The sequence below is a fragment of the Notechis scutatus genome, chromosome 4, assembly GCF_049901735.1.
Source record: "Notechis scutatus isolate UNSWTSFEM ecotype Mainland chromosome 4, rNotScu1.2, whole genome shotgun sequence".
In the NCBI taxonomy this organism is placed as follows: Eukaryota; Metazoa; Chordata; class Lepidosauria; order Squamata; family Elapidae; genus Notechis; species Notechis scutatus.
Window position 1 is genome coordinate 117,684,705 of NC_142012.1, and position 14,121 is coordinate 117,698,825.

General features: G+C 32.4%; 1 protein-coding gene across 5 annotated transcripts in view; it reads right to left on the minus strand.

Annotated features, from left to right (window-relative positions):
* Positions 1 to 1,992: 1,992 nt before the first annotated feature.
* SHOC2 (SHOC2 leucine rich repeat scaffold protein) overlaps positions 1,993 to 14,121 on the minus strand; it is a 69,537-nt gene continuing 57,408 nt past the window's right edge. For 4 of the 5 annotated variants that reach the window (XM_087964552.1, XM_026667418.2, XM_087964553.1 and 1 more), the window contains exons 4-9: positions 12,419 to 12,549; positions 10,091 to 10,279; positions 9,279 to 9,401; positions 7,064 to 7,201; positions 5,761 to 5,878; positions 1,993 to 4,553 (exon numbers count right to left, since the gene is read on the minus strand). In XM_087964552.1, the coding sequence (XP_087820678.1) occupies positions 4,345 to 4,553; positions 5,761 to 5,878; positions 7,064 to 7,201; positions 9,279 to 9,401; positions 10,091 to 10,279; positions 12,419 to 12,549 (908 nt within the window). In that variant the 3' untranslated portion in view covers positions 1,993 to 4,344. Of the gene's footprint in view, positions 4,554 to 5,749; positions 5,879 to 7,063; positions 7,202 to 9,278; positions 9,402 to 10,090; positions 10,280 to 12,418; positions 12,550 to 14,121 lie in introns of those variants that run through there. The other variant, XM_087964555.1, reaches the window with a different exon arrangement.

Below are 14,121 nucleotides of genomic sequence, written 5' to 3' on the forward strand. Positions count from 1 at the left end.
TATAATTATAACAGGCTATGCATAGTGCAAATGAAATTGAGGTTTCCTTTCTGTTTTGTTTGCCATTAAAATCCTATTAGCAACTATAGCACACCAACTTAAGACTCATCCAACAAAATACTGTATAACCAGTGATATTGACAACTATGCAATTACATACAATTAGGGAGACTTCATTTTGTTCCATAGGTGTGGAGAGGTGTGAAACCTTTTTTTAATCTAAGAGCTGTACTTGATCTTTGAACATGTGTAAGAAGACATTACTCCAAAATTGAAGTCAAAACAAAATTTAGATTTAATATATTTAAAGATTTTTGATATGATCATTTGTCATATATTTAATAACCTCCTTCTGCAATATTAAAATTTGATAGCAACTGTTAAAAAAGGGCTGATATTTTTCCAGATATATTAAGAAATTTACTTTAGACATTCTGAATAAATGTATGGCTGTATTCATACTAAGCCAAGATTTATTTAGATTAGGGGTTGTCGAACAGAGACAAAACATAGTTGCTATTTTATATGAATCCAACTGGTGGTTTGTTGTTGTTGTTTTTTTTGCTAACTTCTTTCCAATAACCAGATAAATGGGCAAACCACAAAAACAAAGGCAAGCCACAATTTGCATTCATAGGAGATGTAAGCTTTAAACTCAAGTTCAGTTTCAAATTGTACTTTGTGGAAAAAGGAAATTACTGTTTCTTAATTGAGATGGTTTTACTAAACCAAAAATCTTCATTATTGGAAGATACGGATTATCTATAATCAGAATCTTTCAGAGACTTGATTGAATACATCTTAATGTTTTACCAAAAGATGGATGAGTATTATTACAAAATCTACAGGTAGTCCTTGCTTAACCGCCATTTTTCCACAGGGAAAAAGTGATCCATGACTACTTGTCACACTTATGACCATTGCAGCATTTCTATGTCATATGATGATTCAGGTGCTCTCACACATTTACCAGTCATAGAATCCTGCAATCATGTGATCACCATTTGGGAGCTTCCTATCTGGTTTATGACAGTCAAAATCAATGGAATAGCTGGATGGAGGTTGTAAGTAGTGGTCATGTGATATCTTGCTTAATGAACACAGATAATTTGCTTAACTATAGCAAAAAGATCAGAAAATTGGGTGCAGTCATAAGTTGCTAACAACACATTTTCAAGTCCCTATTGTGGTTGTAAGTTGAGGGCTACATGTATAGTAAACAAGAGAAAGTAAAATTCTCTACAGATATATCCTTAAATGTTTCAGTAAAAATCAAATAATCATAAAATTTCCTCTCAAAATCTGATGACCCCAATACAACAAGCCACATACTTTTCAGAAATCATAAATTCAAATTTTAAAGTAAAAAATATTTTTTCTACAATGTATAATGCTATTTAGCCAATAATTATATTTTCTTGTAAATTTATTCTCATTTAACAAAAGCTAAATCTAAGCAGGAATTGGGAATATTATGATTTCTGTTCCAACTATCAGAATATATTTCACAATATATTCTAACATATGATTTATATTAATAAATCATACTATAAATCAAACCTGAAGCAGATTTTTTCAGTTTCACTGCTTTTTAAGCTGTTTTCAGTCTTTTTTTTTAAAAAAAATTAGCGAATAAGTAAAAGGAGTTTCTAACATGCAAGTGATTTTTTTAAAGAAAAATAGTCAAGTAATCCTTTCAAAGTGAACAATTACATCAATATATTTACAGATTAAACTATAAATTTAATCTGACACAATTCCACTAAGTGGTAGGTGAATCCTGCCTACTATGAGTGTACTATTCTACTTTAACTCTGTAAAAATTTACTGGGATATCTTCAATCTTTCCTGGAACAATTTTTTAACACATGGCTAAACTCTGACTTTAAAAAGTAAAAGAAACAATTGATTGGAAGATTAACTCCACCTAAAAGTGCATGTGGGCAACATATTAAATATACACATACTAAATAAATGGAACAAGTTTACAGATTCAGCAAAAAGTAGATTTTAATCTTTCAACCACCACTATAAGCATCTTTGTATTTTAACACTTCAGTATTCAAACAGATTGCTTGTAGTCAGCTGCAACTATACATCATTATCAACAAGTATCTAGGTTAATTAGATATTCATATATTTAAAGTAAGTGGTGGAAAATCGACGGTATGAATTCAGCTATACTGGTTAATAGAACTGATAAGATTGGATTCCTTTCTCCACATTAGTTTCCTGTTGACTTATGGTTTCTCCATGGAGTTTCCCAATATCTGAGAGACAAATAGGGACACTCTTACGAAAGACACTGTTATCAATTATCTTCTTTTTTAGCCAACAATCCTAAAGGCTTGTCAAATTCAGCAATTCCCTTGATGAGATCCTTTTACACCTGCTTCTGTCAGCCCAATTAGTTATGTGTTCAGTCTGAATCCAACCCAATAATATTTTGCAAATCCACTGACATCTAAAATAGCCCTTTAAGATTTTATATCTCCACCTGCCTTTAAGGATTTCTGCCTTGCCTGAAATAAAATTAATGAACACTAAAATTCATGTCACATTTGAAGGCAGCTGACTCAATCTAAAAGAAAATCCACAACCACTAAAATCAATGGCTCTTACAAAACAATCTTGAGAAATATTTACTCAGACCTTATTGGTGTTTATGAGTGAAACCTTCAATGAACTGTGTTAATTTCAACAGGATAAGTAAGTATATCTAATGATCTCTGGATTGTGTCTATCAAATAGACGTCAATATCAAAATAAAATATACAAAACCATTTTCCACAAATGAAAAAATTATCTGACATCTAGAATGTGTAATTTAAAGAACACCCCCTTTTTAATTCTAAGATCCCTTAAGCAAACCCATCATAATGAACTGACACTGAAAACAAATTTATCTCAAATGTAATTGCTATGTGAGCATCCAATTTGAAATGGCAATAGCAATCAAGTGCAGTAGCAAAAATCACTGCAGCATCATTAGCCCTTTGTATAGCCCTGAAAAAGACAATAAACCACATGTTTTCTATTCAATCACTTAATAGTTTTCTATTGAGTAATCACATTCTAAATACAAATGAAAAAGTGTCCTTTTTTTTCCAAACAGACCAGTCTTTAATACTGAGATTGATAGGATGAGGTTAAAAGAATAAATCATGGTACTGAACTGATTATTTTGAAGCAAGTGTCCCATCTTTACAGGGAAAAGTGCATTTAGTTCAGCAGCAAAATAGCACAGCATGAAGATATTGTGCTTTGACGCAGACACTCCATAATAATGGGAGGATGTACAAGGCAAGGCAAGATATAAAACCAGAATAACATTGTCAACCGACCATAAATTTTATGTATACTGCAGGGTTTCAAAAAAGACACATTCATTAATTGCACAAAGACCAGGAAAAACCCTTACAATTATCTGTTGTGTTTCAGATCCATCATTGATGTAATACTAAATCTTAACAGAACATGATACTTTTCTACAAATTTGTCACTTCTTTAAGTGAAAAGTGTTGCTTATGCTAAATGAAGCAACCATAAAATAATTGCTTCTTCAGTATGATATGCTTATAACTGATAAATTCAAAGGAACTCAAGCTTCTGTTGGACTTTTTTTTTCTTCACTAACTAGTTGCTTATATTTTTGCAATAATACGAATCAGTCAATAAAAAGCCCTCAGAATACAACTTCTCGATTCAGTAAAACAGAGTAAATCCCACCCCACCCCCCCAATCCAGTGACATACCCTGACTGTAAACATACAAGACCATTTGTTTTAAAACTTAAAATAAGTTAAAGGACTTTCCAGAATAAAGGAAAATACAAATAATTCCATTTTTTTTTGGTCACAAAATGTGATTCACAACGAATGAGAAAATAATTTGTGTGACTAAGTTGCTTTTTATCCAACAGGAAAAGGCTTGGTTTAAACATATTTTCCCTTAAATTGATCAGCAGTTAATTGACATTGTTTTCAGTGAACTGGTACCCCAAATTATCCAGATAACCATCAAATTCACTAAAGAAAACTTTAACAAGCATTTATAATGAAAAAAAAATCTAAATGGCTATGTTTCCTCTAAGAGCAGGAACACATACTTGTGGTCTGAAATTTGCCTGTTTTATATTATTTATGTTTATAATATAATATACAATCTATATATTATATTATATATACACACATACACAATACTAACAGTGCAGTTTGCAATTAGTAGAGTGTATGGGACAATCCATCTTTTATCCACACTGGGCATCATGTAGCCTAGATACTATATACATAATGACACCACAAAAGCCATTTATATTTTGTACATCATTGGGGAAGATATCAGTCAGACCATGGCTCGATATGGTCCTTGCATTTTGAGAAACTGGATGATAAAGGAAGGTCCACCTGCAACAATCTGAGCTGGAAGGGTACTGAGCGGACAGTTCTCAATGCTCATTATAGATAGCTTGCTGCAAAGAGCCAGTTCAAAAGGAAGGCTGTTTAGATGTGGGTTGTCATTTAGATACAGTTCTTCCAGATTCTCCAGTGTACCTGCAAAATAATGAGCATTTTTAAAACCAAATATATGTCATAAAATAATAAGTGACATAGAAATTACTACTGGATAACTTGTTCTTTTGTCCGTTACCAAGAACAGAAAATATATTATCCTTTGCATCTGAACAGGTCACTGAATTCAAAGCATATTTCTAAGTTTGCAATAACAGCAGTTTTTAATGTTGGCATGAAAAGAAAAATTAATAGGAATCTAGAAGGGATAAAGCCAATGGTGTGCTGGAGCTGGCTTATACTGGTTCATGACAGCAGATTGTTATATTTTGCAAAACACTTGACAGCAGATGTAAGCTATAACACCTAGTATGCCGATCAGTTGTTTCACAGTTAGTGTCAACATTGGCAACAATGCCATGGACCTGCAAAGTTGGCTTTTAAACATTTACCAGCATACTACTGGATAAAACCCTTATTACATTTCTTCAACAACCTAAGGTCACTTTCAGCTAGAAAAGTATCTTTTTGTCCTTACTGACATCCCAACTACAAAACCTTATTTTAAGACACCACATTAAGACAAATGTCTTATGACAACAATTTTTAAACAGACTTGCAAATTCCAACTTACATTTTCAAAACACTCCAATGAAACAAAATCATGCCTGCATTTGAGAAACTTGAGTATATTATGCTGTGCTAAATGTCAGAACTGATATTAAATGAATCTTAAATATCAGGATTATTTCCCATTCTGTGTGGGAAGCTCAAAATTTTTTCAGGGGCTCTGTGTTAATCAATGATGCATGATGAGGATAAAGGTCCTGCAATATCAATGGCTTTTTTTTTTCCTGAAGACTACTACAAATTTTGCAAGTTATTAACAAAACTGTTCTAGTCATATGCAAACTGGAAAAAAAACAGCTTGGCAGACACAGTAGAACTTTTACATACTACCTTTGTGGTTCTTACATTCCCAAGATTGATCTTTTGAGTGGAAAAGAACTTAACTATAATAAATACTGCCAGATGCTGACTTACATTGAATATCTCATTGGTACATTACAGCAATATTTCTCAATCTCAGCAACCGTAGATTTCATTTCTCAGGATTCCCTAACCATAGCCCAGTTTTAATGGGAATTCTGACAGTTGAAGTCCACACTTAAAGTTGCTGAGGTTGAGAAACACCGTATCAGAAGTACCTTATCAATACTGGCCCATGAATTTATGGATCATATCTTACCAATTTCCTCAGGAAGTTGTGTAAGAAAGTTTTCTCCCAGCCCAAGATGTGTCAGATTGATAAGGTGACCAATTCCTCTGGGAAGAATGCTCAATTGATTATTCGTTAGGATCAGTCTCTGTTTAAGGAATATATAATGTAATCATAAAATTAATATCTTCCACCAAAGAATTAACAGGTATCTTATCATTAGAACAACAGCCTTTTTCTCCAACTGTCAACAAATAATGGCTAGACTTGGGGCTGCATTACTCCAAAATGTTATTGACATACAAACCAGAACTGTCAAATATTCTGTAAAGTCATTGTCCATGTGTACACACATTTAAAAAAATCTTTCTTGTTTTTTACCATTTTCTATATTTATTACTACGTATAAATTCTCACTTTTTCAAGTAAAGGGCCCTCAAAGGAACTAAGTTTACAAAAGCAGTAAACATTAAAGTAAAAGAAATTAGAAAAACCTGCTAAAAGTTCTGACTGAAGAGGAAGGCTTTAACTTCTTTCATAAGGCTAAAGAGGCTAGGGCAGTGGTGGCTAACCTTTTTGGGCTCCTGTTCCCAAAATTGTGTGCGTGCTTGCATGCTCGTGCTCCCAAGCCAGCACCCAGAAGGCAATGCATGCCCCCCCCATGCCCCCTACACATGAGTGTGCAATCCCACCCCACCCACCCACCTGCTGCTCCCCTACCTGCACTGTGCCTCACAGCTGATTTTCAGCTGGTTTGAGGCCTTTTTCGGCCTCCCAAAGACTTGAGGAAGGCTTCTTCAGGCTTCTACAAGCTTTGTAGGCTGAAATCTAGCCCTGTTTCGTCACTTCCTGTTTTTCCAAAAATACTGGAAGTGACGAAACGGGGCTAGTGAGGTAAGTTTGCCTGCAGCTCGTGTGCCAGCACAAATGGCTCTGCATGCCACTTGTGGCACGTGTGCCATAGGTTTGCCATCATGGGGCTAGAGTTACATTTTATGCCATTCTGACTATTTTTTAAAATAAAATTTTAACATTTATACAGTAAATGCATTTAATACATTCTATAGCTACAGAGAAATTGAGCATCTTTCTTAATTTCTCTTCCTTATGTATCAGAAGGCATTCCCATATAACAGAATTTAGCATCCAAATGGCAACTAATTTATAACATGGCAGTTTTTTAAAAAAACAACACAAAATCCAGTATGATATAGTGGTCAAAGATACCAGGCTAAAAAAAAAATGACACAAAGGCAGTCAATCAATCAATCAGGAAGGCATTTATATATACTTTGAATTGGACAAAATATTCTATACCATGTAATTATTTTACCTGCAGATCCCTAAGGTATGCTATTTCATTTGGCAACAATTCCAGCTTATTTTCCTCTAGATCCAATTCTCTCAGTTTCCTCAAATTTCCAATGCCATGTGGGAGGTTTCTTAGGAGATTATTTGACAAAACAAGAACCTAAAATAAAATTAACAGAACATTTAATGAGCTGGCAGCTATACATTAATGGCAGAATTAGCTAAATATTTTTTTAAATAAAAAGAGCTAGAGACTGTTTACTATTAAACTTTAATGCCATATTGGCTCCAGCAAATATGACTTGTGAAGTAAATAAATATTCTTTATTGGGCATGAATGAAGAAAAACATTTTTCTGGAAACTATAAAAGATCTGTGGAAAAGTTTACATTTTCACATTCCTATCAACAGATTTTTACTTTTATAAGAATGGTTTTTCATGAATAATTTAATCACAAAAGCATTTAAATTATTTTGTGCATGTAGTAAAGAATTTATATATATATACTTTTATCCTACAGAAATGGATAGGAATAGAGAAAGGGCAGGGCAAAGACATAAAGATGAGAAAGGAAGGCAAGTGTTTATATACATATCAATTACAAGGAATGTATATCTTTTATGAGTTGAATGGGAAATAAGGAGAGAATAGATAAAAATATTCCCTCCATAAACCACTTCCCATACTCACACACTCAAGCTTAAATTCTTTGTTAGAATTCATATACAAAGTCATACAACACATGCATTTTAGTTTTACCAAAAAAAACAACCCATACCCAACTGAACAGGTAGTTCTCGACTTACATCCATTGCCTAATGACCATTTATGGTCCTCCCCAGAATTATTTAAAATATTTCACAAATTAGATAGGGGAAATTTTGTTTTCTTTCTTTTATGGAAACAAAAAAGAATAGATAGAAAGATTAAAGGTTTATAGATCTTAGGCGTCTTTTTCTTAAAATAGGCTCAAATAATATAAAAAGGATTATTTACATTTGATTGAGTTAAAGAATACCAGTATTGTGGTAAACTGGTTCATTAAATAATAGAGAGAAAGATTAAGGGTTTATAGATGTTGGATATCTTCTTTTTATGTAAGGTTTAAATAATATAAAGAGGATTACATTTGATTGTGAGAAAGAATATCTAATATTGTGGTAAATTGGATTAATATGACCGATGTTCAGAATCAACACTGTTCACACATAATTTGGATGAATATTAAAATAAAATAGAAAGGGAGAGGAGAGGAGGAGAGGAAAAGAGAGAAGGAAGGAAAGGGAAGTGGAGAGGGGAGGAGAAAGAAACAGGGAAGAAGAGGGAAGCGGAAGGGAGAAGGGAAGGGAGGGAAGGAAAAGGAAAGAGATGGAAAGAGATAGACTGTCAATGCAAAATTAAAAATATGAGGAGAGGGGAGAGGAGGAGAGAGGAGAGGGAAGTAGAGAAGGGAGAGGAGAAGGAGAGAGGGAGGTATAGGGAGGAGAGGGAAAGGAAAGAGGGAAGGAGACGGAAGCAGAGAGGAGAAGGGAAGGCAGGGAAGGAGAAGGAAAGAGACAGAAAGAGATGGATTGTTGATGTATAATTGAAAATATATGTATTATAAAGGAAAATGCATAATAATTTTTTTAAAAAAATATGGTTTCAATGTTTTGACAGCCAACCCTACCCCTGTGGTCAAGTGATCACATTTTAAACAAATGGCAACTGGCTTGCATTTTCAGCCTTATGTAGGGTCCCATGATCACATTACTACAATATGCTTTTTTTTGCAGGAAACTGATATTTACTTTCAGTTTTCAGCAAAAAAAAAAAAAAAAGCTGACTGGGTACAATGAAATTGCTTAAAGAACACTGATCATTGAATGACCTCAGAAAAACATGTCATAAAATTAAGCTTAATGACCCCCATGATTTACAAACATAATTCTGGACTCAGTTACAATCATACATTGAGGACTACCTGTATATCATTATATATTCACCATACAGGGAAATAAAAACTTGCTGATTAAGATAATTTACTAGCTATATCTTCTCTATGCTCAAATAAAAATAAGTCATAATGTGCACAGCGTAAGTACTGATGTGGGACAAATCTGGTATGAAGTTTGTTTAAATAACCCTTCCAAAATTTGGTTGTTTCAGAGTATATTTGTTAGTTTCATCAATTATCAATAAATATATCAAGATTGGTCAGGTTCCTTAGAATCTTCTATATTCTAATGTTTACCACCTCAAGAGAAACAAGTCCAGATACATCCTCAGGAATTTTGTTGAGTTGATTTGTAGCTAAATTGAGTTCCACCATGCTGGTCCATGTCCCAAAATCCAGGGGAAGTGATGTCAGCTGATTGTCCTGCAATTTAACATAAAGTAAGTTTAGGTTTTTTTTTCTAAATTAAGAATAATAAATTGTAAATGATATTCAGTTAAACACATAAAGAACATAAATTTCACTATATTCTCACAAAGAAATAATAATTACAAGGGCTTGGAGTTGTTTTTTAAAGAAATGCTCACAATGCAATTTAGTCAAGGACAAGGATGCATTCTACATCTCCAAAAAAGAAGGCCGTGAGGAGTATCAATGTTAATTGAATGTCCTACTGATTCTGAAAAAAGAACCAGTTTAGTGTAATTGTAGTCTTATCACCCATATAACTGCAACAATTAAACAGTTGTCTGTTTTAGCTTTTCTATTTTAAACCATCAACAATTTGAATTAAATATGTGCTGCAACAACTTTTAGCTAGATTTAACTGATAAGTAACCTAAATAACACTTTAATGTTTCAATTTATTTGTTTTGTACTTTTATGGAAAATACTCCTCTATGTTTGCAGCTCCCTAATTTCAACATCATTTATCACAAGTTACTACATTAGAAAGCCTTTATACTGTTGATACTAGTTTTATAAACAATTCTAGGAAAGGGATCTTACAATATCAGGTATCCATGGTATCTGCCGCAATTCTCTTTGGCTGCATTTTCATACAATATTTTATTTTACACTAGAAAATTCGTATTCCTGAAACAATGTCTCACCTTCATGTTCAGCTTACTTAATACTTTTGCTCTAGAAAAAATTCCAAAAGGAATTTTGTTAATGCGGTTATGTTCCATATTGAGAGCGTAGATAGTAGAGAACTGTGAAGGGCCACCAACAGGGTAAGATTGAAAACAGTTCCTTGCCAGAGTTAGACTAGTCAGATTCACAAGACTGGATAAGAGACCCTGTGAGAGCAAAGTGAACAAATCAAATTATATATTTTATGTACTCTAATCTCCTTGTAGTTGAATAGATATTTTTCTCTTATATGCAGCCTAGCTATCAAAGTCTATTCAAAAAGAAATGTCTTTAAGAGTGATTCTTTCTGCTATTGATAATATCTTTAATAGCTCTAATGTTTGCATTTCTGACATAAAATAAAAAATAAGTCATTCTCCAGAAGCAATTTAAGGAGTAGCTACAATGTTCCATATAATAAGGGAAGAGGTGACAGACAAACTTGCCACTCTTTTGAATTGCCATATTGTCAGGGGATTCTTGTTGTTCCAATTCTAAGATATCTGAGGCTACTGGGGGAGATTTAAGCCTTTAGCCAAGAAAAAGATATTATCTTTGCCTGAATGTTAAAATGTATAACTTTAAAGGATGCAGAGATATTAAGCATATGAAACACTAATCATTTATTTATGTCATTTTTAAGGAGAAAATATTAATCCCTAGACTTTGCATAGCTGACTTTTCAGATCTTGAATGTTTCCAAAAACTAGTTCAAGGTTCAAGGCTATCATAATAGATTTTGAAATGCACCAGTATTTTAAGAATTAAAAGTTGAATGTATTGTTGTTAAAATAATCCCAATATAAACAATTTGTGAATACAGTTGGACAACCAGATAATATTTTTCCAGCTAATATTTTAAAACATGTTTACTCAACAGGCATTTCATCATTAAAAACTTAGTGTGTTTTGCAATTCTGCAGTTTTCTTTCGAAATGCATTTTCTTTCTTCTGCAGCCAAAGTAATATGCTTTAATGGATTACACTACTATGCTAATAAGTGGCTCTTTTCAGCAACAGTTATAAATTATATACAAATCAGCACTTAAAAATGCAAAATTCTATTTGTTAAGGGTGTTTTAGACTGGGAGCCCATTTATAAAGTAATCTGACTTCCAGTCAGTTTCTTTTGTATGTTTAATTACACTTAAGTAACTTCCATAATGTTCTTGGGAGGGGAGATTAATTACTAAGCAACTTTCTCCCATTAGCAAAGTCTACAAGCGATATTTATTCATTCTCAATCAGTTTTAGCATTAATAATTTATATAACATTTGATGGATTTCAGTGCTTTATTTCTATATCATTTCTTATTCAATGCCAATTCCAATCATTCACATCAACATTATATATCACTTTAAACTGAAATATTAATCCATCTTTGTGTTATACAAATATATAAGTAACTTTACAATTGTCATGCCAGATTTCTTCTTCCATGTTGTTTTTTGTGGAAACGGAATGCAAATAAGTAAATTCACATTTTTGTACTTTCTGATTCTATGCAATTGAACACCCATAAACTGAACAATTACCAGTTCCACTCAAAGAATCATATCATATGTTTGCAACACAGAGCTCCTATTCCATTTGCAGAATAACCTAGTGAATTCTTGTTTTATATATAATTATTTTTATTCATGTATTTGTATTTTAAATTTAAAATGAAAAGTGATTTGACGTGAAGATGAGGGGGACATTTCCAATCTCCAGAATAAAGCCATATTATTTGAAATAATAATATTCCAAAATCTTATTTGGAATAATAATATTCCAAATCTTGGTTTATAATTTGGAAGTATTTGCTGATTATCTTGGTTTATTTTAACAAGCATTTAATATTGCCCTTTTAAATGTTTTTAATGTATTTGTACATTGTCAAGAAATCTGCATGAAGTCCAGGTCAACTCATGTAGATGATTATAATGGCTACTAAATTTGAAATTTTTTGTAAATTTGATTTAGTTTCATTTATCACATTTAGAAACTACCTATCTTCCTAACAAAGCAACCTTAAGCAGTATAAATCTTTAGAACTCAATCATTCAGTGTGTTATTTGGCAATGTTAAATAAATCAAAATCTTCTTTCTCTCACATGTCCTCATGTTTACTTTTCAAGATTAAACTAACATTATGAAGCCAGAATAGATTCAGGTGGTTTCTACATTTAATAAAATAAATAAGCAAATTCTGTCCTCAAGATGTTTAGTATTATAAAATTTATGATGAAGAAGCTTTTATTATTTTACTTTACTCAAATTGAATAATTTATTTTTATTACAGGGACTCCTACAAGTGTCTTACCTCTGGCAAAGTAGAAATAATGTTATTTTCCAAATTTAACTCATCAAGTTTACTGCACTGTGCTAGAGTCCTGGGTATTGCTGAGAGACGGTTATATCTCAGACCAAGGCTTTTCAAAGTAGATAGATTTCCTGAAAACAAAACAAAATGTTTAAGAATCTTATGTTTATAAACTCGTACTAGCTGTATTTATTATTGGGAAAGGGTAAGTCCCCCTTTTACTTTATTACTGTTTATTGAAAAAGACATATTCTTTTCACATAAAGATATGAACAGCTTGAGCATTAGGATTATTTACCAACATATAAATATACAATTCTAACAAATTCATCAGTATTTCAACAATATTCAATTAGTCAACATAATTTTCCACCACTGTGCTTTGCTTTTACTGCTACCTCCCCAGCAATACTTTAAATGTATACATGTAAATGCTTTGTTTCTTTTTATTCATTACTGGCTGTCATCACCACAATACTTAAGAGCAATTTACACATTTTTAGATTACTAAGATAAGCATTCCCTTATGAGAGGAGAGGCGACATTAATACATTTCAAAAGCAGTGAGACAAAAAACTTTGCAAATGAACTTCATGCCAAAAGCTAATGAATGAAAGATCTTCTGTTGTCTGAAATTTTTTACATACACATAAACCTATTTCTGAGTGTATAGATATTATTTCATGCAATAATGAGTACTGGGGAAACACTGTCAAGGTAAACTATTTTATGTACAAAACCCTTAGTTTCACTCTTGTGACTCAGGTAATAAAAACTCAAGATATTAATCAGTTTTAAAAAGTGTACAAATGCAAGTACATTTAGACACACTGTCTAAAAAAAGTGTAAATTCTGGAAGCATAGCTAAAAGTAGGAGAAAAAAATTACACCTGCCAGCTCATAGCACAATTCTAACTTTAAAATGTGTCTGCAGATAAAAGCACAGATCTGCCCTTCAAGGTAATTTCAGAATTAGACAATAGAATATTATCAGTAAATTCACCCACCCCCCCACAAAAAAAAGGGGGATTTGGAGAAAGGAGAAACCACCCAGAATCTTAGTAAAAAGATGCTCATGGCACCTTGGTTAAACCTTGTCTATTTTGATTATATATGACTGGATTGTCCACCAAGATCAGAGATAAAAGTCTAGCACTACAAATGAACTAAACCACATATATATGTATACAGTGGAACTTAATTTTAACAGAATGGTTTGTTGTTCATAAATGTGCACTAAATATGAAAGTACATAATTGCAGCAACTTACACCAGTTAAATACAATATTCAAATGGTGTCCTTTTCATTATTTGCATAATGAATAGTAATTATACAAATGCCATAACTTGGTCCATTGATTTAGAAAGTCTGCTAAATCAACATTTTATTGTACTGTTTATGCCTGAACTAATTTATCTTACCCTTTCGGTTAACAGGGAATGCTGCATAAAGTATGGGTAGTAAATTAAAATTAAAAATTAAAGCTGGTATAGAAGGTTTTCCTTCTTATTTTACTAACTCTTAATGATTCAAGTTACCAAATAATGATGGCAACAATGATATATGGAAAACTTATTTGGAATGTAAGAGAAGTAAATGGTAAAATGAATGCATACGTGCATACATGATTGAATGAACTGAATTAATAATCTGTATTAAAAGAAATGCAGTTATGTTTTAGTTTGAGAATTTAAGAAAAAGG